Source organism: Echiichthys vipera, assembly GCF_963691815.1.
Source record: "Echiichthys vipera genome assembly, chromosome: 4".
In the NCBI taxonomy this organism is placed as follows: Eukaryota; Metazoa; Chordata; class Actinopteri; order Perciformes; family Trachinidae; genus Echiichthys; species Echiichthys vipera.
In genome coordinates this window covers 20,779,314-20,805,058 of record NC_139829.1, presented here as the reverse complement: position 1 = coordinate 20,805,058, position 25,745 = coordinate 20,779,314, and the positions used below count along the sequence as shown (strand labels likewise).

The following is a 25,745-nucleotide window of genomic DNA, read 5'->3' as shown; positions in this document are numbered from 1 at the left end:
TTTTTGTCTCTGCTCCGTGGTATTTACAGGACAAAAACACTTGGCCTTTCTCAGAAGAAATGAAGGCCATAAGCAGAGGATAGAGGCAAGGGGGGGACGGAGGGCTTTGTGTCAATTAGATCCAATGGATTATCTTTTTTAATGTTTTTACAGAGAGAGTTGAGAATCAAAGGACTTCTGCTTCCAAAGGAGAGAGAGAGAGAGAGAGAGAGAAATACAAAACCAACAAAAGCTGGGAAAACCTTTGGTCTAAGTGTTGGTGCTGAGAATGCAAAACAGATTGGTGGAATTTTTCCCACTATGCCTCTTAAATGTGCCGCAGTTTTGGACTCCCCAAGTCCATTTGCACAGTGCACTGTGTTTGGTTGGTGTGTCGGCTCCAGTGAACTACGGGCTGCCAGCCAAGGTCCCTGCGTGCTGCGTAGCGATCATTAGCTTCTGTCTGTTCGTCTGCACAATCACAGAGCCTTGCTTCAAAGACACATAGGACCTCTAGACCTTTCATTTCAATAGAACTAACAGGGACCATGTTTGTGCTTTTTCTGGTGCTTTTTTCCGTTCTTTCCTCCCCCATGGAGCCATTTATACAAACATTCATTCAGCCAGACTCATTTGTCAAAATACATGGCTGAGAATTCTGAATATCATTGTTATGCATGTAAAATGTGTTAGACTTGTTATTGTTACTTTGGTCGGCTGCCTCTAAGTACTGTGAAGCATTGTGTTATATGCCTATATATTTGAAAGTATAGAAATCCTCAGCTTATGATGCTAAACACCAGGAATTCGGACATGGACTTTTAAAAGTTGTTCACACTGCTCTCAGTGCATTTGGCTGCCTTATGGTTGATACAACTTGTTGCACAGGGTCAACTGGATATGGAAGGCGCCCTTACTGCCAGGGACCGGGTTGGAATCCAGGATTTTGTGCTCCTGGATGAAACCACAGAGGCGGCATTCCTCAGCAACCTCAAGAAACGCTTCAGTAAAGATCTCATCTATGTGAGTGTTGGAAAGGACTTTTTTTGAAAACCTGCTGTCAACTTTGTGTGCATCTTAAAGGTCCCATATTCTAAAAATTGAGATTTCCATGTCTTTCCTTTTATTATAAAGCAGGTCAAGGTGCTATGTAAATACTGTGATAGTATTATAATGTTGAATCCATAAAGAAATTCACACAGCTGTATTCAGATACTGGGCCTCTAAACGAGCCGTCAGGACTTCTGTACGGTTGTGATATCACATCTATACTATATAAAGGTAGGAAGTGTTGCTACAGTGCCGTTACAGTCATTCCCCGATTGTAACGATGGTGTAGGGACTCCGAGAGCGCAGATAAAGAGCCAGAAACACTGACCAAACAGAGCAGACTGTTTTTTTTTTTAAGCAGGGCAGCTTAAAGAGACAGGCTCTAAAACGGAGCATTTCAGACAGAGGGTGAATACAGGTATATTCAGAAAGAAAGTATTAGACAAATAATGTATTTTTTGAACATTTAAGCATGTAAATATGATCTACTAAAAATCTGAATAAAGTTATGGGCCCTATGTCTCCTTTGACAATTATTATGATCATTGTAACTTGTTCTTCTAGACCTACATTGGCACATTGCTAGTGTCTGTGAATCCCTACAAAGAGCTGGACATCTACAATAAGGAACAGATGGAAATCTACATGGGGGTCAACTTTTTTGAACTTCCACCACACATGTGAATATATAATCTATAAAATCTTCGAATATGTGTGTGTGTGTGTGTGTGTGTGTGTGTGTGTGTGTGTGTGTGTGTGTGTGTGTGTGTGTGTGTGTGTGTGTGTGTGTGTGTGTGTGTGTGTGTGTGTGTGTGTGTGTGTGTGTGTGTGTGTGTGTGTGTGTGTGTGTGTGTGTGTGTGTGTGTGTGTGTCAAGTGTTCTTAGGTTCACCTCCGAAATAATTATATTACTCTGCTTCCCTACAGCTACGCCTTAGCAGACAACGCCTACCACACCATGCTGACAGAGTTTAACAATCACTTCATCCTCATCTCTGGAGAGAGTGGAGCAGGGAAGACAGAGGCTTCCAAGAAGATTCTGCAGTTTTACGCTGTCAGCTGTCCGAGCACCACTCTGCTAAACACCGTCAGGGACAAAATGCTCATGTCCAACCCTGTCCTCGAGGTCCGGTGGTTACTTATGTTACATCATTGTAATGACATACCAAACAGCAGGTTTCGCTAACACTAATTATTCCATGTGGTGTGGTGTTTCCCCACAGGCTTTTGGCAATGCCAAAACATTAAAAAATGACAACTCAAGTCGATTTGGGAAGTATATGGATATTCAGTTTGACAGCCAGGTAAGAATTCAGATTGACAGAAGGGCTTTCAATATATAAAAGGAAGAAAATGATGAAGAAGAGAATATGAGAAGTCCTTAGAGCTAGTCAAGTTCTCCTGAATTAAAATCAGCATTATTCTCATGCAACCCCTTGTACTATCATCCAAAAATGAGGGGAAATACGTTTCACATATATATGTTAAAAAGAAATGACAAGCTAATTTTAATAATCAAGTGTAATTGTAAAAATGTGTGGAAACAATCAATTAGAAGCCCCAAAAAGGAATGAAACTCAAGGATCAATCCAAAAACTTTTCATTTTACAGAAGAAAGTTATTATTCCTTTCATAGGACTATCAAAAACAAATATAAAGGTTTCAAGAAGAAGATATTTTATCCTAAGAGGATTTTTTTTAAATTTGTCCATTGGACCATAGGCTATGTTTTCTCTGCAAGTTGTAGAGCTGCTGTCTTTAGGATCATGATACCCATAGGGGGATGCTGTCGGAGGCCATATCCTGAACTACCTGCTGGAGAAGTCGAGGGTCGTGCATCAGAATCACGGGGAGAGAAACTTCCACATCTTCTACCAGCTAGTGGAGGGAGGAGAGGAGGACCTGCTGCGCCAGCTGGGCCTAGAGAGAGACCGTCAGCATTATAACTATCTAACCCAAGTATGTATGATTCTGTTTTAATAAAACAGATTCATAAGGCAATAACACACATTTGAAATTAGTTGCTTTATTTGCTGTTTCTGACAGGGAGAGTGTGCCATTGTGTCTTCCATTAATGACAGAAATGACTGGAAAACAGTTAAAAATGCACTTCAAATCATCAACATTGATGAGATTAACACTAATGTAAGTTGGATGCAAACCATTCACTCTTCCCTAGCAGTGCTGCATTGCCTTACAACTTTTCATCCTGTGCAGCACTTGTTTGGGACTGTTGCAAGCGTTCTCCACTTGGGGAATGTTCAGTTTGACTCCAACAGTAAAGGCCATGCCCTCTTGAACAACAACAATGCAGAGCTGCGCTGGGTCTCAAATGTAAGAGAATAGAAATTAAAGCTCTTTAGTTGTTGAGGATTATTACAAAAGGCACTTAATGTTATTCTCCCCTGCAGCTACTAGGAGTTGATGCTCACAGTCTCCAAGAGGGACTGACATACAGGAAGATCGAAGCCTATAAAGATCAGGTGCATGCATTTAAAAATGTCCTTTAGTATTCACGATAGGTGGTGTTTCTACTTAAACTTTCCCTGTATTGTTGGAAAGTTAGCCATTATTTTGTTTCACTGTAAAGGTCCTCAGCCCATTCACAATCGATCATGCCATCTATGCCAGAGATGCCCTGGCCAAAGCCATCTATGGACAGACCTTCACCTGGCTGGTCAAAAGGATCAACGAGTCCATGGAGAACAAGGTGAGGAGGAGAGTGTGTGAGAGATGACACATCCCAGGCAGTCAGCGAGAGTATTTACAGACTTTTTTTTTGCCAGGACCCTTCAACGAAGACTGTAATAGGGCTTTTGGATATATATGGATTTGAGGTTTTCTATGTAAACAGGTAGGCAGAATTCTTTATTTTAAAAAAACAAAACGAAATTTGCATGGAAAACTATGTTTTATTCTACGATGATGATTTCTTACTAAGCTTGACCTGTTTGACCCATTTCCTCAGTTTTGAGCAGTTCTGTATAAACTACTGCAATGAGAAGCTTCAGCAGCTTTTCATCCAGTTGACCCTCAAGGCTGAGCAGGAAGAATACGAAGCAGAAGATATTGAGGTAAACCTCGGACGGATAATGAATGAGTAACTATGACAGAGTATGTTTACACCGACTGTTGTTGAACGGATTTTAATTAACGATATGTTTTTATGCTTTCTTCCCAGTGGGAGCCAGTTCAATTCTTCAACAACAAGATCATCTGTGACCTGGTTGAGGCGAAACACAGAGGGATCATATCAATACTGGTGTGTATTTACTGGAACAGAAGAGTTTATTGAAAGGACAACGCTGAAGCTGACGTATTATCACATGTTGATGATAATCCTGCAGGATGAGGAGTGTCTCAGGCCAGGAGATGCCACAGATCTCACCTTCCTGGAGAGACTGGAAGAAAAGATGGGGAATCACCCTCACTTTGTCACGTGAGTTAAAACCTATTTTTAACACACACACACAAACACACACACACACACACACACACACACACACACACACACACACACACACACACACACTCTTACAGGATGTTTCACAAGTAGGGAGGTTTGCATGGAGTTGCACATTTGATTATTAACAATTTGTTTTAATTAAATACAAACTCCAGTGTGTAATTCAAAGCTTCTCCTCAACACTAAAGTCCAACCCCATTCATCAAAGGTTCTGTTGACCGGTCTCTGGTGAGCTGACAGTGAGCCGATAGAGATGGAGGATTAGGATTGGTCTATAAAGCCTCTTGCTCTTCACCCCTATGTCTCTCTCCACCTCTTTGACTGCAGGCACAAACTGGCTGACAAAATGACACGTAAGACTCTGGAGAGGGGAGATTTTCGTCTCTTGCATTATGCCGGGGAGGTCACCTACTGCGTTGTGGGTAAAAGCAACCGCAATGCCAGACCCTGTTACTCATCTACATCTAAACCTGTTTTTATTATTTTTAACACCCGTTTGTGTTTTTGTGACATTCTAGGTTTCCTGGACAAAAACAATGACCTTTTGTATAGAAACATAAAAGATGTAAGTCTGCAAATTAGCATTTATTATATCATGTGAGGCAAGCAGTGGCACTATGTAGGGAACTCCTTCAATTAACACCTCAGTTATTACCAATAACCTAGATCTATGGTAAATCAATGGTTCCCAAAATGAGTTTTGAATATTTTTTAATAGTATAAAATATATCATATTATTTATATATAAATATGTAAGATATAAAACATATATATATAAAGTGCACTCATGTTTTTTATTGTTCCCAAATGAATATTATTCGTTATCCTATATGACACCAAATATTTTGACACATTAATGATTGCTCCGTCCCACCAGTTCTTGTAATTCAGCAATTAACTGCTGTGTTTGAGAAGTAAAAATGTCTGTTGTGAAAATGAAACAAGCGAGCAATGTAGGATTATTTGACAAACAATTGTTACAACACCTATTGGTAAGTAACACATATTGGTCAATTGGTGTGTTCTAACCTGTGTGTGTTATCCCACCTTCTCATAGCTGATTTGTCAGTCTAAAAATGCCATAGTCAGAGAGTGCTTCTCCTCAATGGATGCAGACAGCAGGCGAAGACCAGAAACAGTGAGTGCTCATCATGTTGGACCCTCCACTTCCTTCAACTGTATCACTAATGAAGCTGATATATTTTGGGACTGTAGACTGTAAAAACATGCCCAATGTAGGTTACAAATGAGAAGAAACTAATTAGTAAGTGGTATAGATAGAGTGAGCACTGAGACAAAGGCAAGTCGTCTCTTCTCTGTCAGTGGCAGTCTGACTGAGTCATCAATAACCCATCTGTATGTGACAGATGAACTGTTGGGGATTATGACCCTCATGTTGTGTCTGTAGGTGGCGACCCAGTTTAAGAGCAGCCTGCTGAAGCTGACAGAGATCCTCATGGCTAAAGAGGCCTGGTACATACGCTGTCTAAAATCCAATGAGTCCAAGCAGCCAGGTACTTGAATTAATAGAATAGAAGCTCTTTTGTTTACAGGATGGAGATGTTTCAATTCGTTTGTCTCGCACAAACACAGGTCAATTTGACGAAGGGCTGATCAGGCACCAGGTGAAGTACCTGGGCATGATGGAGCACCTCAGAGTCAGGCGAGCTGGTTTTGCGTACAGACGCAAATATGAGGTCTTCTTAAAGAGGTATGAAGGACCACAAAATTTGGCCGTATGCTTGATTTTTAAATGAAAACCCTCAGTTTGAAGAGTTCTTTTCCAGTGCGTTGAGTGCATGTAGAACATGTTGAGTGGGATGTTTGCTGCATGTTGCAGATATAAGCCCCTGTGCCCAGCCACCTGGCCTCACTGGAGAGGAGAGCCTGCTGATGGAGTGGAAGTGCTGGTTCTACATCTGGGATACTTGCCAGATGAGTACAAAATGGGACGGTGAGAACAGAGCTCCCCAGATACAACTGAGAAAATGAGACGAGAAAACACACTTTAAATCAGTAGAAACCAAAAAAAACACTTGTTTATTTTCCTTTGTTATAGTACCAAAATATTCATCCGTCATCCAAGGACGCTTTACGCCACAGAGGATGCTTTTGAGAAATGTAAACATGAATTGGGTGAGTGCAAAGCAATTGTGATTAATTCATAGTCATTACTAGCTGCAGAGTGATCTAGTATTATGCTCTGAATCTGCAGCAACAAGGCTCCAGGCCAAATACAAAGGATACAAAGCAAAGGGAGACTTCAAAAAACAGAAAGAAGCCGGTAAATGCCACAATGCATTATCTTTTTTTTTGTATGTGAATAAAAGAACATAACACGCCTTCTATTATATTTCTGGTATCCTCAGCCACTAAGATTGAAACCTGCTGGAGAGGAGTGCAGGCTAGGAAGGAGAGAGAGAAGAGAGCCTGGGCTGTAAAAGTCATCAAGAAGTGAAAATAATATGGAATATCATCACACAGCTCCTCTCAAGCATACAGTCTCACATTCACTAATACAATATTTTACAATCCTTTTTTAGATTCATCAAAGGTTACATGACCAGAGGGCAGGCAAAAACCACAGATAACTCGGAGTACCTGGCCTTTGTGAGACAAAACTACTTGAACAGGCTCAAAGGCAACCTGCCGAAGACAGTTTTGGATAAAACCACCTGGCAAACTCCACCACCTGTGCTGACAGAGGTACAGTGACTGACCAACTTCATTGAAAAAAAAACGAATAAATAAAAGTGTAGCTTTTATTTTGTCTCCGTGCATGTTTTTGTTCTCGTCAGACATCAGAGATATTGCGTAAGCTTCACTACCGCCTTATGGTGCGGAAGTACGTGAGGGGAATCACACCCCAGAAAAAAGCTCAGGTAACAAATGTGTAAAAACATTATATAAGACTGCAGCATCATATTATCTTTCTGTAGGGATCAACTTTATGTGTTTTTCCCCCTTCAGTTGCAACTGAAGCTTCTCACCAGCTCTATCTTCAAGGGCAAAAAGGACAGTTATCCACAGAGTGTCGCTCAGCCTTTTGTGGACACCAGAATCAGTAAGTAACAGATGCATTCACATAATGGTCTTTTTTATTTTTGATCATTTTTACAACATTTAAGAACAGACACTACAGGCAAAAATATGTTCTTTTCATGTAGATTTATTTTATTAGAAACATCCTAATTTACATATTGAAACACAACATTTCAGAAAACGTTTAATACAAAAAATAGTTGTTGACTTGTTGACTTGTTGAATTGTAGATAGATAGATAGATAAATAGATAGATAGCATTAGTTTTAACTCTATTTAACAGCAGTGTCTTGCCTCAATATCTCCAGGTGAACAAGACATAAACATGAGGATTCTCCAGATTATTCGCAATGAGCACATTAAGGTAATAACACGTATTTAATAATACACCCAGAGGAAATATGGCCTCACATGAAACTCAACTCACACTGTTGTCTTCTTTGTTTCTGTAGTACAGTGTCCCGGTGATTAAATATGACAGGAATGGTTTCAAACCGAGGCCACGACAGCTCATCCTCACCCAGACAGCTGCCTATGTGATAGAGGAAGCCAAGATCAAACAGAGAGTGCTGTACACCTCTCTGAAAGGTAAGGGTCATCTGAGAACATATATTTCATCATAAGAAATGTTTTCATGGGCTTTAAATGTCAGCAATTCACTCTTTGCAGGTATTTCAGTCAGTAACTTGACTGATGGCATCATTGTATTCCACATAACATGTGAGGACCCTAAACAGAAGGTATGTGGATATTTAACATGCAGGACATATTAAGGCCTTTTTTTCACTTGGGCTATAAATATGCACTAGAAAAGTTTTATTACAACAGCTTGGCTTTTACTTAAGGTGCCTTGTTGTTTCCTTGAGTTTTTAAATCTTAATAGTTGGTTTTAATACCATTTTGTTATCCCTGTGTTTATTTATTCTATTGACTTTTTATTGATTTTTAGCATTTTTTTGTAATTTATTGTCATTTTTAGTCTTGTAAAACTCTAAGTGTTGTTGTTGAAGCTCTTTGGGCTGCATGCTTGTATGAAAGGTGCTATATAAATAAAGTTGAGTTGAGTTATTGTTTGCTATGTTGTTGCACTTTACCCATGTGGTATTTATATTAGCGATATATTCATTTATATGATGCTGATCATGTAGTTAATGTCAGGAAAGTCAGCACTCATATTATTATTATTGTATGAACTTTTACAATGGGAAGGTCGGTTTGGGACCACCGTTGTTTGCCCAAAGGCCACAACATTCAGGTCTACTAAATATAATTGAAAGGAAAAGAAAATGCTGAGTAAACTGTTAAATCACACAGTTCATTTACACAGATCAGTTTCTTAAAGTTTCTTAAATTCACATACAAAATTACATTTTTTAACAGATTGTATTCATCGTGTACTATTTTGTGATTCTTTCAGGGCGATCTTGTAATGCAGTGCGACCATTTGTTTGAGTTTTTGACCAAACTCAGTGTCATTGCTAACAAACAGAATGCAATCAAAGTGGTTCAGGGCAGGTGAGTCCGTGTCTAATACCACGTCAAAGAGGTTGGATTTGATTAGCGCTTTGATCTAAAACACTTGTGTATCGATTTTCAGCATCAAGATTGAAATCCAGGCAGGTAAAGAGAGCGCGGTGGACTTCAGCACAGGGCAGGAACCCTTGGTATACAAGGCCAAGAACGGACACCTCATGGTGGTGAGATGAGTGCTGTTATATGTGGTGCTCTGCTCTAAAATGAATCTGCAGATAAAAGGATGCAACATGAATCAGGCTGTTTGTCACTGCAGGTTACCACTCGGGCTAGGACACGGTAACATGTGTGGGGTGGAGAAGACACAAAAGACGCCCCTGCATATTTCATCAGGAGACCCCTGAGGGGAGATCAACATGTCTGCAGGAAACACACCTGACCAGAAGCACTTTAGAAGCCCTGGATGAGCTTGCTTTATTATACAGAAACACATTCCTCATCTGTACATACTAGTTAATGGTGAATTTTACTTTTTCACCAAAGAATATGAAACTCTTATGACAGGTTAGTTTTAACATAATTCTGTGTTTAAGGAAGGGTTTGTCTCTGCACAGTAACAACATTACAGGGCAATGGGTGATATTGTACTGTAAATCAAACGTTTAAATCTACAAAACTATGTTAATGCACAACACATTACTCAAACTGCTTCAAAGAATGTAATTCTGACTCTCAAAATGAAGCCATATGTATGTGATATAATTTTGTATGTTTGATGGGAATATGCAAATCAGAAACAGAACAAAAGAATGTTTGTAGAGATTTATTTGTGATAAAGTATGTATAAATATAAAACATACATATATGTTCACTTCTGTACAACAGACCTACAAGTACTGTGATTGTTAGACATATTTCAACTAAAACCTATTGTGTGCAAACGGTACATTCTCTGATGAATGTGGCGATGAAGGACAGGTCTAATTTCTCTCCCTGTTAAAAGCTTGTAGACAGGATTCCCTTCCTGCCAGGGAAATCTCCAGTTACAGTCATTCACTTCAACCTTTGCATCCATCATTCAATCGCCCCAGTACATTTAACACCTCAGGTCACGGCTCAAGTTCCCCCCACTGACAATAATGATAATTTAGTGGAGTGAAAGAAAAATGCATGCATGTTAAAACTAAATATGGCAGAAGCACTACAGTGAAATGTTGCATTGACCTGTGATATCTCAACTTTATCAAAAATTAATAAAAAAAGTAATTGCCATTATCTGCGGGCTACAAAATAACCATCTTCTAAGAGAAAAATAGTGCCACCATGTGGCCCCATTGTATAAAACACCTGGTTAATCCTCTGATGACTTTACAGTGCACCTGTCAGAACCACGGTAAGGAGAAACAAAAAGTATGTACATTTATCTTTAGCTGATCAAATTATATAATACTTGTTCTCCTGGATGTATTGTAGGTAGGACCTCAAATAATAGACATATACTGACAATACTCCGTTTTCACACACTAAAACTGTGGTCACCTGCAGTGCTGAATGCAAACCCCCATGTATATGAACGTCTGCACACTAGCAGAAAAAACAGTGATAGAAGTTATCATAACTAACAAACAGAGAACAAGACAACAAAACAGAGATGACGCACAAAATCACTTCACCACTACACACTGTTGTAGGACACATCTCAAAGTAATCTCCTGGAGAACAAGCTGGTAAAGTAAGAGTGGAAGTGAGACAGAGAGGCGCTGGGTGGTGTAAGGCACAAGCGTGGTGCGAAGACTGTCCAGGAGAGAAAGACAGGCTGACAGGGTCGAAGGAGAAGGTCACTGGTGGTGGTGTGTGCGGTCATCAGGTCGTTTGATATGAATCCTACGAACTCGCTCAATTCGATCTCGTTCCTCGTCCTCATCCAGATGGTGGGATCGTCCTGCAGCGCCCCCTGTGGCCTCCAGCAGGGCATTGTCTGGACCCCTTCCATCGTGGGACTCATACAGGAGGATGTTTAGGGTCTCCTCATAGATCCGTGCCTCAGGGAACTCCACCTAGCAGAGAGGTAGAGTGTTACACAAGAGATCAGAGACATATCTAAACAACAACAACTTTGCTTTCAAAAGAGAAAGGAACTCTTCAGAGTGGGCATATTACAAATACATATTTACCTTTGTCTGCTTCTTTTCTGTGGCATAAACAATGGAGGTACAGCACACTTCAGCAATCTTACGCCCCTGGCCATAAAATGACCAACAACAGATCTCATCCCCGATCACATCTTTGATGAAGAGTACCCGACCATTGAACCGCAATGACAGCTTATCAAACAGCTCGATATTTTTCAGCATGTTGTCATCAGAATTGCTGGGGGGGGGGGGGGTGACAGGACAGTGATTTAGAGAACTTCACCATATTTTGTTGTAGATATACTAGCTCCTGATATCAGTTGAAGAGAACTCACCTGGTATATGAATATTTGTTGTTGCTTCGGTTATACAGCAATTTGACAGTAGGCTGTGAAGACACAGAATTTTGTATTTTGAAAGAAAAATCTAAACAACTATTTATCTTGATCATTGGACTCTTGAACATTAGAAATTCAGCACATAATATAAGAAAACGACATAACCTACCTTATTCGAGGTTGCAATAAGCTTCTGCTCTTCCTTAGATGATGTCATCAGAGGTACTTTACAAAGGGGTTCATAACTTTCTTTGTTCTAGAGGAAACAAACTATTTTTTATTTTTTTCATTCAAAATGTTCCACCTGGATTCAGCAAATAGTAAGAGGAACGGTGCCACCTGGTGGAACAGAGTAGCAACGAGGATGAAGGACTCCCATCCAAGCTAAACCTAAGCTTGCTTTTCTTTAGACTTTTTAAGCAGTTAGTTTGAAAGTATTCATTATTCATTTCATACTGATTTTCACATTCTTTGCACATTTGATTTTTGTTACTCATAAATACATAGTTAATATATAAAATAAATGGGAACCTTAAAATTATTTCAAGAAAACAAACAGACTAAAAAACAAAATAACGAGACCCATCCTTTATGAATAGTGGGAGATACAGAATGGTAAAACTTGTCAAAATTGGTATGCTATACTGTTTTTAGGTTAAATGCTAAGGACTTTCAGAAATGATTCCAAAGAAATATGACAAGTGATGATAGATGAAATATTAATATATTGCCCCGTCTAACTGACAGCCCTCTGTGGTGATGTACCTGCAGGGCAGCTGTGCATTCATCAGCTAGGCCTTGGACAAGATAATACTTGGCCTCAGCGAGCAGTTCCTCAGTTTCCCGCCGGCTGTCTGGCAGTGGCACCGCCCCGTCTCTAAGGTAATTAAGGATCGTTCCAAAATGTTTCCCACAGCGATCAATTAAGATCCAACCTATGGATATGAAATGGTGAAACATTATTTAGTAAAAGATCACAGCCAGTGTAGGGCTGACATAAACCCTACATATAATTTAAACATTTTCACCACCTGCTCACCTTCACTGTCTGTGAGGACCTCCATCCTGCCACTGAACATGGCTTTGAGCATTGTGTCCTGTTTGGTTAGTGTCTGCATTGTAGTGTAGTACAGTGCCCCACCCACATTTAACTTGACGTATTTAGAGCTGGGGCTGGAACCCTTGAAGGATGTAGTCCGGGTTGTAGCTGCTGGCACTGCCGAGCTCACCACACTCTCTCCTGACATCTCTTCCTGGGACAGAAAAAGGTAAAACACCTGAATCAGATCTGTGGTGTCACTGGATAAGCTTGGTTTAGAGCAGTGAGTGGAAACAGTAAGATTATTAACTTTTTCAAGGCTTTTCAACACCATAAGACTGGTGTTATTCTGTTTTTTTTTTTTTTTTTAACGAAATCCAACAATGTCTCTTAATATTTTAAGACTGCCCTTATCCATTGCTGACCCCAAGCCCAAGTTGTTACTAAAGATATGATTCTTTATTAAAATCAGGCCACATGTTTTGTTTTAAGATAGGTGGCAGGAGGACAGTGTGAGATTGACTCAGCTATGAATATTGTGATGAAGGAACACATTGTATCTCATTTATATATTATACATATTTTAAAAAAAAAAAAAAAAAAAAAACCTTGAAAAGATTATCAAACAATAATCGATTAGAGATGCACCGATCTAATACCTGGATCGGATATCGGCTCCGATATTCACTGATTAGACAATATCTTTTCTATTAATATCATAAAAAGCAATATAGTTACAGCGATCCAGTCACTTCAATTCTATGTTTGCAACGCCGGTTCAGGTTTTATATTACATTTTAAAACATCTGTTTGCAGTGCACTTTACATGGAAGTCTCATTTATTTTTGCTCCTAATGTACACTTAGTTATTTCTTAATAAATGACATTTAGTACATTTATATCTGTGTTAATTTGTTATCTTTTTTTTATCAAGGCTAAATGTTTATGTCAAGCCTGATGCCTTCACTCACAGGGCAAGGTATACGTTTAATTCATTTTCCATTGGATCGAAAAAAAATTGGACTGGTGTATCTCTATTATTAATATAATGGGTTGTACGTACAGAAGAGTTAATATGTCAATGGGGATGTTGAATGTCAATGGGAAACAAAAAACTATGTTCTGGGGTCTCTCATACTAATAGTAACGTTATAAAAAAAATTGTCTTGTTTCTTACCGACAGTAATAAGCGTTATTACGTTTGTACGAGACTGTTCAAGCCTTTTTTCTCTGTGTTAAACACTGAAGCGCATCCATCTATATCCAGTAATTAGATTTCAGCCAGCACCGCGACAAAGCTAACGAGCTAGTTAGTTAGCATTAATTAAAAGTACCTAATAGCACAAACCCGGTAAAGGATAGATATATTATGACACTTACTATTAAAGCTACCTTTTGATAACATTGTTAGCGTGTTTGTAATTGACCTTTGATAAAAACCGCAGTATATTTACCATAGAACCCGCAGCAGACTTTATAAATGTAGCTCGCTAACGTCAGTCAGCTAACACCCACTTCCTTCCGGTCCAACGCTGCGCAGTTATAAAAATGACGTCAACGTTCGTCTGCTCTGTTAAAGAGACAGTTGTCACGGTAACGTTATTTTATTGTGATATATCTAAGAAGTTGTTGAGTGATGCTGAAACTCATTTTGTTATGCTGCCCACTCCACTCTCTTACCCTTAAATATGTTATTTGCTACTATTTTAACATAGAAAATAATACTCTTGAACACCTGATGAACTTTGTTACCCTATACGCAAAATTCTTAATTCACAAACAAAAATTTGCAAAATCTGTCCCCTCAATTTGCTCCTTTCCTTCAAGAACTGACCTCTTTGCTTAAATCTCTGATCTTGGTAAATAACAAAAAAACAGTGATACCTTACTGAGTCATTATGAAAAGTTTTTCCCTGAAGCCCCTGTTTTAACTAATTGTTTTTTATTTTTCTTTGTTTTGAGTTAGTATTACTCAAATAGTATAGTCACCAATGTGCTGTTTATATATACCTTGTATTTTTGTACAAGTAACAATATTAGCACCTCATTCTAGCCCATTTCCTGACCTAGTACTTCTAACTGACTTTTTAAATTATATATATATATATATATATATATATATATATATATATATATATATATATTTATATCGTATTTTGCTAAAATAATGGTCAAATTTAATATGTAACTTTGTTTAACTTTGTTAAGAATTAGTAATCAATCTATCTTTGTTAGTATTAAATTTTTTCTCTCTACATTTTGAAAGGCCATAGCTTTATGTACATTTAGCTTTAGGCAAAGATGTTATAATACTAAAAAAAGAGTATTATAACCACAGACTGAATAAAAAATTATGAAAACATTTATAACCGATTTGCTCTAGGCCTGCAAACTTCCGCTGTTGAAGGAGTAACAGTGATAACAGTCCGCCCCGCCACCCACCCACCACACTTGATGAAAAGCTTTGTCCACCGGCAGAAATAAAAAGTTGCTTTTGTTGTAACACTAACGAGAAAATTGTTCATATCTGACTCTTTCCATCCATAAACTATTCTTATAAAACGTTTAAGTACATTAAGATAAACACTACCCGGACGCATTTTAGTGCGACGCAGGGGATTAATGGCTGCAGTCAATGCACGGATCTCCTCTCATTGTTTACATTTCGAAACGGTATGTCCCCCTTGTTTTTGAGGCTGTCATTGATACACGATCAAACCTAACCCCTCAATGATGAGAAATATCGCTACATGAATGTGAAAAGATTCTCCGTGAGTCAGAATCAAGTCGACCAGAGGCGAACTAGCCCTGTGTGCTAACTATCCCAGCTCCATCTTTCCTGTGTCGTCCGCTGCTCCAGAGATGCCAAGTTAGTCTTCATCTTTCGTTTGGCTTTCCCCCGCTCGCTCGGATCTCCAGGACAACCAAATGACAGAAGAGGCATAGCGCCAAGTGAGCCTAAAGGCCGGACAAAACCTTCATTTGAGGAACACCGCAGGTAAACTCGGTCAAAACAGTGTGATGATGATGTGCAGTTGTTGGGGTGCTGTATTATTATCACAGTCACAGTATGAAGCCACTGTCGAAATGTTATCACTACTAACATGCGGATGACAGTGAGGTAACTTCTTATTTTCCAGGGTGCACAATGTTTAGTGTACCTCAAAGCGCCAAGTCCGAGTTCCTGGACAAAGCCAGGCAGGCCAGGGAGGAAAGGAGAGGACACAAGGACAAGGAGAAATCAGCAACCCACATCCAAGCGCTGGTCAGGAGATTTTTGTGTCGCTGCAGACTCCAGAAGCAAATACGGTATTCTCTCCACTCATATTTATTGCAGATTCACTTGTAATGTGAATTGCTTTGATTTTAGTATCTGTGCTATGACTATAATTTGTAACAATAAGTATTTGGGTTCATGTAGTCGCTGGATTAATATTTGTTTTTGTCTTTGTTTTACCAGGAGAGAGGTTGACGACTATTTTCAAGCTTCTGAAACTGGGACAACAAAAAGAAATGCACTTTCTATTTTCAAAATTGCTCGGAAATTACTGTTTGTGTATCGCCCAGAGGATAAGATGGTAAGATGCTGCTTTTCTGTGCAGGCCACTATGTTAAAAACACAAATTAGTACACACATGGTACAAGTTAGTTCACTTTCATAATAATAATGTTGCTGGTATCAGTTAATGCTTACTTTTGGGGAGACGTTGTAAACATAAAAGTAGTAGTTTATACACTGTGACTCAACTTACTGTACTTTTGTTCATTACACAGAGGTTGGAGAAGCTCTGTCGTGCAATCCTTGCCAGCATGGAGGTTGAAAATGACCCTAAAGTGAGTGTGTATATGATTATACCATCCACATACCAAACATTATTTAAGTGTGATGTTTGTCTCAGTGACTGTTCTCAAATGTTGCCCTCAGGTCTGGTATGTTTCCTTGGCTCTCTCCAAAGACCTCACCATTCCCTGGCTCAAGCAGATCAAAGATGTTCTGTGGACCTGCTGTCAACTATTAAAAAAATTAAAGGTCAGTCTTCATTTGAAGCAGGGGAAATGTGTTTTGTTATTCAGTTTATGACTTCAATTGTAGATATCACTGTCTGTTTTGTATCATGCAGCCTGACATACTCCAGGACAATAAATTGGTGACTTTGTACCTAACCATGCTGGTGACCTTCACGGACACTTCAACCTGGCGGATAGTCCGAGGGAAGGGTGAGTCTCTCGATGTTGTTATTATAAAGATATCTTTTGTTTTTTTTCTGCACACTCTTTCTGCAAAGAAAAACAACATACTGTCCCCTTCATTGTTTTAGGAGAAGCTCTCAGGCCTGCTTTGACAAGGATTTGTGAAAATATCATGGGCCATCTCAATCAAAAGGGATTTTATTCAATACTGCAGGTTCAGTATTACAGCTCATACTTTTTCAATTTCATCAAAAGACTCAATTAAAGAATGTGACTTCTATTTAATTGTCATTTTATAACATGCACATTGTATGTCATCTTCACTTTTCTTGTTTAGATCTTGCTGACCAATGGCTTGGCTCGCACTAAACCGTCTCTCTCCAAAGGCACTCTAACGGCTATCTTCACTTTGTCTTTAAGGTGAGCTGGGGGCTGATCATTTGATTGTTTTAACTTTTATTTGAAATTATTTGATATTTCATATTTAATACATGACTAGTGCAATGTCTGTTCAGGGTGCATGCCCATGAAGTGCTGCTTGCATTGTTCTCGAGAACCGCTCATCCGATTGACTTCACACTTGATGCTGCACTCCATTTGGTACTCAAGACATCTGCCAAGTTTGAAGTTGATTGGATAAATGGTTCTTGAGATATGCGAAAGACAGTTATACATGCATACATACACAGATTTTCCTTCCTTTTGTAGTTAAACGATGCTGCTACGCGGCCACCTATTGGCCAAAAGGCACCACATTCGTCATGGCCACTCAGACATCATATCCACACACATGTCCACCAAATGTGGCTGCAATAGCGCAAAAGGGTTGAGGAGATGTCATGTTTTGTGATATAAGCCCTGCCCACAGCATTTGGATGATGATTGTTCAGCTTTTATAGGAGAACTAGCAAAAAACAGATTTGGACACAATTCAAAATGGCAGGAAATTGGATCTAGCAGGGGGGTGGCTCCTATGGGAAGCGCCACCATCTGGCCAAATTGAACCTAGAACAAGTCACTAGTCCCCAGCAATACAACTGTTAAGTGTGAAGTAGACTCAACGGACAGTTCTCGAGTTACAGTATGTGGATTACAGACACACAGAGATTCCTTGCTTTATAGTTAGAAGTGGGGGAGACATGTTATATTGAATTCTGTTGTATCCAGTCAGCTTTGTGTTTTTGTGGTTTTATTTGCAGGCTGTCCTTTTTACTAAATCTAATATTTTTTAGGCCAGTCATTGCTGCTCACTTCTCAGAGAACCTGCTAAGGTCATTCCTCCTTCACATCATGTCTGTTCCAGCCGTCGTATCCCACCTCAGTGTGCTCACCCCAGAGGTAAAAGCCCTGTCACACATGTTAATGTTGCATAGAGCTGCTGTATATATTAAATTGAACTGTTAGATTTTAATATCTGCTCCGTCTCAACAGTGTATGGCGTCCATCCAGACACATGACTTGCTGCGGAAGTTCATTCTGTTTCTCAGCCGGGAAGAGCAGTGCTTGGACATCTGTGTGTGTCTCGAGGGGAGCCACACACTCTGCTTACTTGGTATAGTATTTTCGATTGACTTGTGCTTCATCGATGCAATCTAGTCGTGGCCATGGAATCACGTCAATCAATCATCATCATCTTTGCTACAAAGTGTGTTTTTGGGGACTCTTCATTTTTTTACTGCTGCCTTTGATCATGTTTGATAGGCAACCTGATTCATTTGGGCTACCTCAGTGAGAAAGTCCTTGAAGAGGAGGCCAACCATTTTGTGAAGGACCTGACTGACATGCTGTCGTACTGCCAGAGATATGTGTCACAGAAGAAGTCCAACCTTACCCACTGGCACCCTGTCCTGGGCTGGTTCTCCCAAACTGTAGACTACGGGTCAGTGAAATACTTTATAATTGCTTGACTGAATCCAAACACTTAAAGGTCCCATTTTGTAAAAAGTGAGATTTCCATGCCTTTATTATGATTATAAAGCAGGTTAATGTGCTATATAAATATTGTAAAATGATCAAAACACTCAATCCACAGAGAAATGCACACAGCCCGTATTCAGAAACTGTAACTCTAAACAAGCCAGCAGGACATCCGTAAGGTTGTGATGTCACAGCTATACTATGTTCAGGTTAATAGTGCCGCTACAGTGTTGTCACAGTCATTCTTCGGCTAAATAAAAATGCAGACACACTAAGATGGCTGATGCACACTGACCAGTATAGCAAAGTGGGCTTTTTTGGGAGAGGGGCTTAAAGGGGGGATTTCTGTATTTCTTTAACCCTATTTCCCATGTATTTCTGTGAAAGTGACTAATGGCAACAACTTTTTTTCAAAAAATTGGTCCAGTATTGAGCTCGAGTGCTTGAGCCTGTTTTCATAGAGTTACTCAGACTGCCTGTCCCCTAGTTAGGGGTCTGTGTGGTCTATGTAGGCTGCATATTAAGCCATCGCATGTTGTATGCCTTTAAAGCGTACATTTTTGTGTCCTTTCTGCCAATAACAGATTGTATTAGAAGTTTCTCACATTTCCTTTGTTTAAAAAAAGAATGGCATATATGTATACATGACTTTATCTCCCCTCTGTCCCCTTTTTCTCCCGTCTCTTTAGTCTGAATGAGTCAATGCCTCTGGTCACTAAACAGCTTCAGTACCTGTGGGGTGTTTCTGTTATCCGGACACTCTTCAGTGACGTCCTCTCTAAGAAGCTGGAGAGTCAGGAGCCCACCCCGCCACCCCCACAGCCAAGCACATCACAAAACAATCTTCCAGTTAAAAGTGAGTTAAAAAACCCCAACATAAACCTATACTAACATTTTAAGGTATGCTCAATTTGTTTAGTTTGAAAAAAAGGTTTCAAGAGATCCTTGAAGGTGTGTTGCGTCCGTGTTTTGACAGACCTCTTCAAGCGCGCATTTCAAAAGTCGGCTTCTGTACGGAACATTCTGAAGCCAGTTGGAGGGAAACGAGTCGACTCGGCTGAAGTTCAGAAGGTGTGCAGCATCTGTGTGCTCTACCAGACGGCTCTGTCTACACTAACGCAAATACGACTCCAGATACTCACTGGTCAGTACCAGAACATTTTTTTAATGTCATACAAACCTGCAGTATTTTGAAAACATCCTGGAAAATATCATCATGGGGTCCGTCACTGTGTATTATCTGCAGGTCTGACACATCTTGATGACCTTTTGCCCAAACTTTGGGCCTTTATCTGCGAGCTCGGTCCTCAGGGGGGCCTGAAACTCTTCATGGAGTGTCTGAACAATGACACTGACGAGTCCAAGCAGCTGCTGGCTATGCTCATGCTCTTCTGTGACTGCTCACGGCACCTCATCACGTAATTTTACTGTTAACTGCGTTGTGCATAAGATGCCAAATGTAACAGCAACATTTTATGACACACCGTTTATGTGTTACAGAATACTGGATGACATTGAAGTCTATGAAGAACAAACCTCTTTCAAGATCGAGGAACTCCTCACTATCTCTTCATTTCTGAACACATTTGTTTTCAAGATGATATGGGATGGCATCTTAGGTGAGTGTGTGACCACACTGAATCTTAACATTTATGATGATGGCACCTGATTATAAAAGATACATTTGTTGAAAACGTTTTTTTTGTAACTGATAGAAAATGCTAAGGGAGAGAAACTGGAGTTGTTCCACAGTGTTCATGGCTGGTTGATGGTGCTTTATGAGCGGGACTGCAGGCGGCGATTCACCCCTGATGAGCACTGGCTACGCAAGTAAATACAAACACTGACTTTCTGTTAATATCTAAACCCATCAACCTTCTGTTTCTGCTTCGCGATCACATTTAAAAGCTCACGTTTACATCCTTGTGACTTTGCGTTTAGGGACCTGAAGCCCAGCCTGTTGTTCCAAGAGCTGGAGAAAGGCAAGAAAAGAGCCCAGCTTTTACTGCAGTACATCCCACATGTCATTCCACATAAAAATGTGAGTAAAAAGGGGTCCTTTCTTTTAAGGCAGAGTATTATTTTCATTCTCAAGTTTGTAATAATCTCCCATCTCACTTCAGAGGGTGCTGCTGTTCAGGAACATCGTAACAAAGGAAAAAGAAAGTTTAGGATTGGTAGAAACAAGCTCTGCTTCACCACATGTCACCCATATTACTATTCGTCGCTCACGGATGTTAGAGGTACGGTCTCAACAGATCATGTTCTTTTGAAGGAGTGCAAAATATCAATGTCTTAGTATTTACTTAGTATTTCCCTGTCTTAAGGATGGATATGACCAGCTCCGCAGATTACCAGCAAATTCCATTAAAGGCGTTATTCGTGTGAAGTTTGTCAATGATCTGGGAGTAGACGAGGCTGGCATCGATCAGGACGGTGTGTTCAAAGAGTTTCTAGAAGAGATCATCAAGAAAGTGTTCAATCCTGCTCTCAACTTGTTCAAGGTAAATTAAAGCCCCTTTTTTTGCATCACTCTTTGGCTGCTTATATTGATTTTGCTGTTTTGTATATGATATTTATTTTCCGTAGACTACAAGTGGAAATGAAAGGCTGTATCCGTCACCCACATCATACATCCATGAGAACCATTTGCAGCTGTTTGAGTTTGTGGGGAAGATGCTCGGGAAAGCCATATATGAGGTATTTTTCCTATGGAGTGCCACAAGGCTCAGTCCTTGGTCCTTTATTTCCTTCCATTTATATGTTACCTCTAGGCCTCAGGCAGGCTAGCTTTGTTTCTTCTTTCAAATCTCTCTTAATAACGCACTTCTTCAGAATTGCTTACTCCTGGATCGTGTTTTCTTTTGTGTTCCGTTATTTGCTTGTTTTTATTGTGTTTTAGTTATTTATACCCTGCTGTTCATTATTACTGTATCAGTTGTACTTTTAGTTATCACTTATCTGGTAATATTCTCTCGTTTTTATTAATTTGTAAAACACTTTGTAACTTGTTTTTAAAAAGTGCTATATCTCTATTTGTTGATCTTACTCTGATCATTGCTTTAGGTTCAGTGAATGTGTCACTGTAACTTCTGTTGTATGCTCAGGGCATCGTTGTGGATGTCCCTTTTGCCTCCTTCTTCCTCAGTCAAGTCTTGGGGCACCACCACAGCACTTTCTACAGCTCCATCGATGAGCTGCCCTCACTGGACTCTGAGTTTTACAAGAACCTCACGTCCATCAAGGTCGGATAGAAATACACTTAGAAAATTTGTTTTACACTCACTTTAGCCAATTTTCATCTCACATCTTTCATTTTACATGTTTTTTTCAGCGCTATGATGGGGATGTAGGGGATCTCGGACTGTCATTATCCTATGATGAGGATGTTATGGGACAGGTGAGAACAGAAAATGTGGAAGGTAGGATACAGTGTAGTTGAATGCATGAATTGCATCATAAATTAAAAGTGGCCTTGCATCTTCCCTTACAGCTTGTCTGTCATGAGTTGATACCTGGGGGAAAAACCATGCCAGTTACCAACGAAAACAAGTATGTAAATGAATGAATAGCCAATAGATTTTTCTGATTGTGTGCTCAGCAGAAGTCACTGTCTAGCCCTGACCTAAACTCTATTTCCTGCAGGATCAGCTACATTCACCTCATGGCTCACTTTCGGATGCACACGCAGATTAAGGAGCAAACCGCAGCTTTTATTCGGGGCTTCCGCAGCATCATTAACCCAGAGTGGCTGCACATGTTCTCTACACCTGAGGTTCAGCGTCTTGTCTCAGGAGACAATGCTGAGATTGACCTAGATGACCTCAAGTAAGAGACATCTTTAATGAGCAGCCTTAATACTTAATTTTACTTGCTGCGTCACTGCAACAGTTATACTTATTGTAATGGATTTTCCTTCAGTAAATCTGTCAAACATCTAGCAAGATATGTCTGTTAATTCAGGAGTCCTCTCAATTCAAACACTTTGTTATAGGTGAAACAGACCTTTTCCTACATCCATGCCTTCTGTGGACAGAGAGGGTGATGCTCGTTGTCTTCTCTCTTTCTCAGGAAACACACAGTCTACTACGGAGGTTTTCACAGCAGCCATCGTGTCATCATTTGGCTGTGGGACATCCTTTCCAGTGACTTCACTGCTGATGAAAGGGCTATGTTCCTTAAAGTAAAGTGTTTTTAATTGCCACAGCCAAAAGCTAAACCCCTTTGTGCTTTGCCATTGTCTCATTTATTCTTATGTGTGTGTTTACAGTTTGTTACCAGCTGCTCTAGGCCGCCTCTTCTAGGTTTTGCTTACCTCAAACCACCTTTCTCCATCCGTTGTGTGGAAGTTTCAGATGATCAGGTTAGAATAAAAAGAGGACATTCGTGCAAGCTAAAAGGTGTTAACATCCATGTGTTAAGTTTGTACTAAAAGAGCACTTCTTGTGTCTAGGACACCGGGGACACACTTGGCAGTGTTCTTAGGGGCTTTTTCACAATCCGAAAGAAGGAGCCTGGTGGTCGACTGCCCACTTCATCAACATGCTTCAACCTGCTCAAGTTGCCCAATTACAGCAAGAAGAGCATCTTACGTGACAAGCTGCGCTACGCTATCAGTATGAACACCGGCTTTGAGCTTTCCTAACTCACTTGCATCAGGACAATCTTCGCAGGAGGGTTGTGTTAAGCAGCCTGAGCCGAGCAAGAGGCTCCTGGACCGGAGCCTGTCAAGTCAAAGGAGCATCACCTAAACAAAAGGGGGAATATGAAGGACCTACAAACTCGCCTTTTGCATCTTTTTAAGACCTGATGTGCTCTGCTCTACTTCCGCCCACTCCCTTCACGTCAAAGGGGATGCTGTTCCTGCAGCACAATCCGATCTTTAGCATCTCCCTTTGCCACTCCCAAAATTCAATATGTCATCTATTTAACTTGATGAAATATGGATACACAGTGACTAGATCTCTGTTTCTCAGGCTTAACAGAATCACACTCGGATCTAACACTCCATTTGAAGCGAGCTGGAAAGCAATACGGACGCAATGCAAGCCATTAGACACGTGGTCGACTCACTCGAGTGAAACCAAGCAAGGCATTGTTAATATACTTACAAGCTTGGGATCCATTATCCAAGCAACTTTTAGCTGATATTAGATGAGTCTTAAAATGTTTCGCTGAACATAATGCATCTTTTATAAATGGAAGACAAATCGATGTCTTTCTGTTCAACCTTCGTGGAGGAGTACAGGCTCACAGCAGCGATCCTGTGTTGATTACATTACGTCCCATTTCGAGGAAAATCATTTTGACCTCCACTCCCATTTCTTCCCCGCTAAAAGGCGCTGCAGTCACCCGAGAGAGAAAATCGGCCCTCTGGCTTTTATGTTCTCATTTGAAAATCTGCCTCAGTTCTGGTGAAGCAGCAGAATTTCTCGACACGGGGGTGAATAATCGGATCCTGCTGTTGTTTGATTTAGAAAGGATGTCTTTGCTGTAGCGTTTGACTTAAAAGGAAACTGGAAATGTTTGGGCACTATTTGTACGGGCCCAGTAAAGAAGACTCAACTGTTCATTGTCACAAATCTGTGGTAAAAAAAAAAATGAAGAGTAAAGTTAATCAATGATATACAGTAAGTCTTTGTACTTAATACTAGTGAAAAAACTGAAGATTTCTCACTACACCTTTGAATAACGCCGAGTGCCTCCTATAATGACCCCCCCCCCCCCTGCTCCCACATGTCTGACTATTCCAGTTGTAACCAATAACCACGTATATCGGAAACAAGCCATAGAAATGGGGGTTATGTACCTGGATTTATTCTCTGCTCCTACTAACAAAAAAGCGCAGAAACCCAACCCCTCTACAACTACTACTACTACAACAACAACAACAGAAGAGGGTTTTATTACAATGCCCTCTGATCTCGGTGGACTTTTTAAGCCATGCGGAAAAAGAATTTGAGGTTTAAAAACCTCAATATGATGTCATGGACAGATCCGTCAACCAAATGTGACTGCTTGATTTAATGTCCCCTTGAATGGAAATGTTAACTTATCAGCCTTAGTATTACTTTACACGGGGTTTGATTAGATCATAAAGTTAAGGAAGTTAGTCATGTACCAGAAACAGGACTTTCAAACAAAGGGTTAAAAAGAAAATATGAAATCTTTACCAAGTTCTTTTATTATGCAAAAAAAAAAAAGGTTTCTGTCATGAATGAGTATGGATTATTGTTAATAAGTAACACAAGCTATAGAACCTAGAACATACTGGTCATTATCGCCATGTTTCTAATATGGCCATTAACTTGTGATTCTAATTATATGTATAACACTGGTTGTATTGAATTTACCTGCAGTCTACTAATGAGATGAAACTAGGCTATGGTATTTTCAGATCAGACAAATCAGTCAGGAGGATCTCTGCTCCTGCTAGCCTCCTTTTTAGTCGATTCCAGCAAGAAGTGGAAACGCTGCGAATTGATTTACATGTCATGCTACACTTGAGTGTGTGTGTTAAGTGTGCAAGAGAGATGGAAGATACCTCACAAGCTCGTCTGTCTCGTGATGAGGTCTCTCATCTGTTTTAAAATGATGTCAAGAGTGGACTTCAGGTGTACCAGTGGACTGCTGATGCTGACCTTTGACTATCCGCTCTTTTAGTAGAAAAATAATAATAATAATAAAAAAAAATCCTGGAAATGTTCCCACCCTTCCTGTGAAAGTTTTCATCTCTTTTTAAAGTGTCTTTGTCTGGCTGCACTACAGTAGGGAGTGTGTTTTAAAAAAAAAAAGAGAGATTCCCATGTAAGATTTGTCCATGTGTAAGATACTTTTACCCCCTGTAAAATCATGTACACCATATAAATAATTGACTTTAAACACAATGAGTGGTTTTTCCCTCTCAACGTGCTGGCTGACTGTTTCCATCCATTTAATTAGTTTTTTTACAAACACCTGCTGAGTCTGGATCTGAGCATGGGACTCAGGTGTTGTCAGGCTGGTTGTTGACTGTTGCTGGATTTTGTATGTCTCAACACCACGTTTTATGCTGCGGGCGAGCGTGCATGGCGGATTAGTATGGCGTAAAAGCGCACGTCTGACTCTAATTCTGCATTG

At 40.0% G+C, this 25,745-nt stretch overlaps 3 protein-coding genes across 3 annotated transcripts; 2 read left to right on the top strand and 1 right to left on the bottom strand.

Annotated features, from left to right (window-relative positions):
- Positions 1–842: 842 nt before the first annotated feature.
- On the top strand, positions 843–9,352 carry myo1ha (myosin IHa; the record flags this gene model as incomplete). The annotated part of the gene is given in 32 exon segments (XM_083913173.1): positions 843–860; positions 865–1,002; positions 1,594–1,709; positions 1,956–2,154; positions 2,252–2,332; positions 2,808–2,987; positions 3,075–3,173; positions 3,246–3,362; positions 3,440–3,511; positions 3,619–3,738; positions 3,815–3,882; positions 3,997–4,102; positions 4,210–4,290; positions 4,376–4,467; positions 4,822–4,916; positions 5,013–5,059; positions 5,552–5,632; positions 5,903–6,008; positions 6,088–6,205; positions 6,335–6,448; positions 6,554–6,630; positions 6,710–6,778; positions 6,864–6,948; positions 7,038–7,200; positions 7,293–7,376; positions 7,465–7,558; positions 7,845–7,900; positions 7,989–8,124; positions 8,206–8,276; positions 8,954–9,051; positions 9,134–9,233; positions 9,326–9,352. Coding segments are annotated over 32 exon segments (3,108 nt in total).
- Positions 9,353–9,825: 473 nt separating this feature from the next.
- kctd10 (potassium channel tetramerization domain containing 10) lies at positions 9,826–14,041 on the bottom strand. The gene is made up of 7 exons (XM_083912006.1): positions 13,973–14,041; positions 12,519–12,732; positions 12,245–12,414; positions 11,649–11,735; positions 11,477–11,529; positions 11,184–11,379; positions 9,826–11,066 (listed from the first exon to the last, which is right to left on the bottom strand). Exons 1-7 carry the CDS (start codon positions 13,973–13,975, stop codon positions 10,848–10,850), a joined length of 942 nt encoding a protein of 313 aa, XP_083768132.1. The 5' UTR covers positions 13,976–14,041; the 3' UTR covers positions 9,826–10,847.
- A 1,107-nt stretch (positions 14,042–15,148) lies between these two features.
- ube3b (ubiquitin protein ligase E3B) lies at positions 15,149–25,406 on the top strand. The gene is made up of 27 exons (XM_083912236.1): positions 15,149–15,516; positions 15,659–15,827; positions 15,979–16,096; positions 16,293–16,352; positions 16,444–16,548; positions 16,640–16,736; positions 16,838–16,923; positions 17,047–17,129; positions 17,942–18,047; positions 18,141–18,261; positions 18,411–18,588; positions 19,316–19,482; positions 19,603–19,770; positions 19,873–20,044; positions 20,127–20,245; positions 20,342–20,456; positions 20,568–20,667; positions 20,750–20,869; positions 20,954–21,130; positions 21,216–21,326; positions 21,734–21,871; positions 21,961–22,026; positions 22,120–22,178; positions 22,272–22,454; positions 22,698–22,809; positions 22,897–22,989; positions 23,080–25,406. Exons 2-27 carry the CDS (start codon positions 15,667–15,669, stop codon positions 23,269–23,271), a joined length of 3,207 nt encoding a protein of 1,068 aa, XP_083768362.1. The 5' UTR covers positions 15,149–15,516; positions 15,659–15,666; the 3' UTR covers positions 23,272–25,406.
- The last annotated feature ends 339 nt before the right edge of the window (positions 25,407–25,745 follow it).

What these genes read in the sequence shown, in the direction of transcription:
- kctd10 (XM_083912006.1), bottom strand. An exon ending in AATGCACAGCTGCCCTGCAG is followed by an intron (nt 11,736 to 12,244) that starts GTACATCACCAC and finishes TGTTTCCTCTAG; the next exon opens with AACAAAGAAAGTTATGAACC. An exon ending in AACAAATATTCATATACCAG is followed by an intron (nt 11,380 to 11,476) that starts GTGAGTTCTCTT and finishes CCCCCCCCCCAG; the next exon opens with CAATTCTGATGACAACATGC.
- ube3b (XM_083912236.1), top strand. Translation starts at nt 15,667, where the DNA reads ATGTTTAGTGTACCTCAAAGCGCCAAGTCCGAGTTCCTGGACAAAGCC. An exon ending in AACTATTAAAAAAATTAAAG is followed by an intron (nt 16,549 to 16,639) that starts GTCAGTCTTCAT and finishes TGTATCATGCAG; the next exon opens with CCTGACATACTCCAGGACAA. An exon ending in GATTTTATTCAATACTGCAG is followed by an intron (nt 16,924 to 17,046) that starts GTTCAGTATTAC and finishes TTTCTTGTTTAG; the next exon opens with ATCTTGCTGACCAATGGCTT.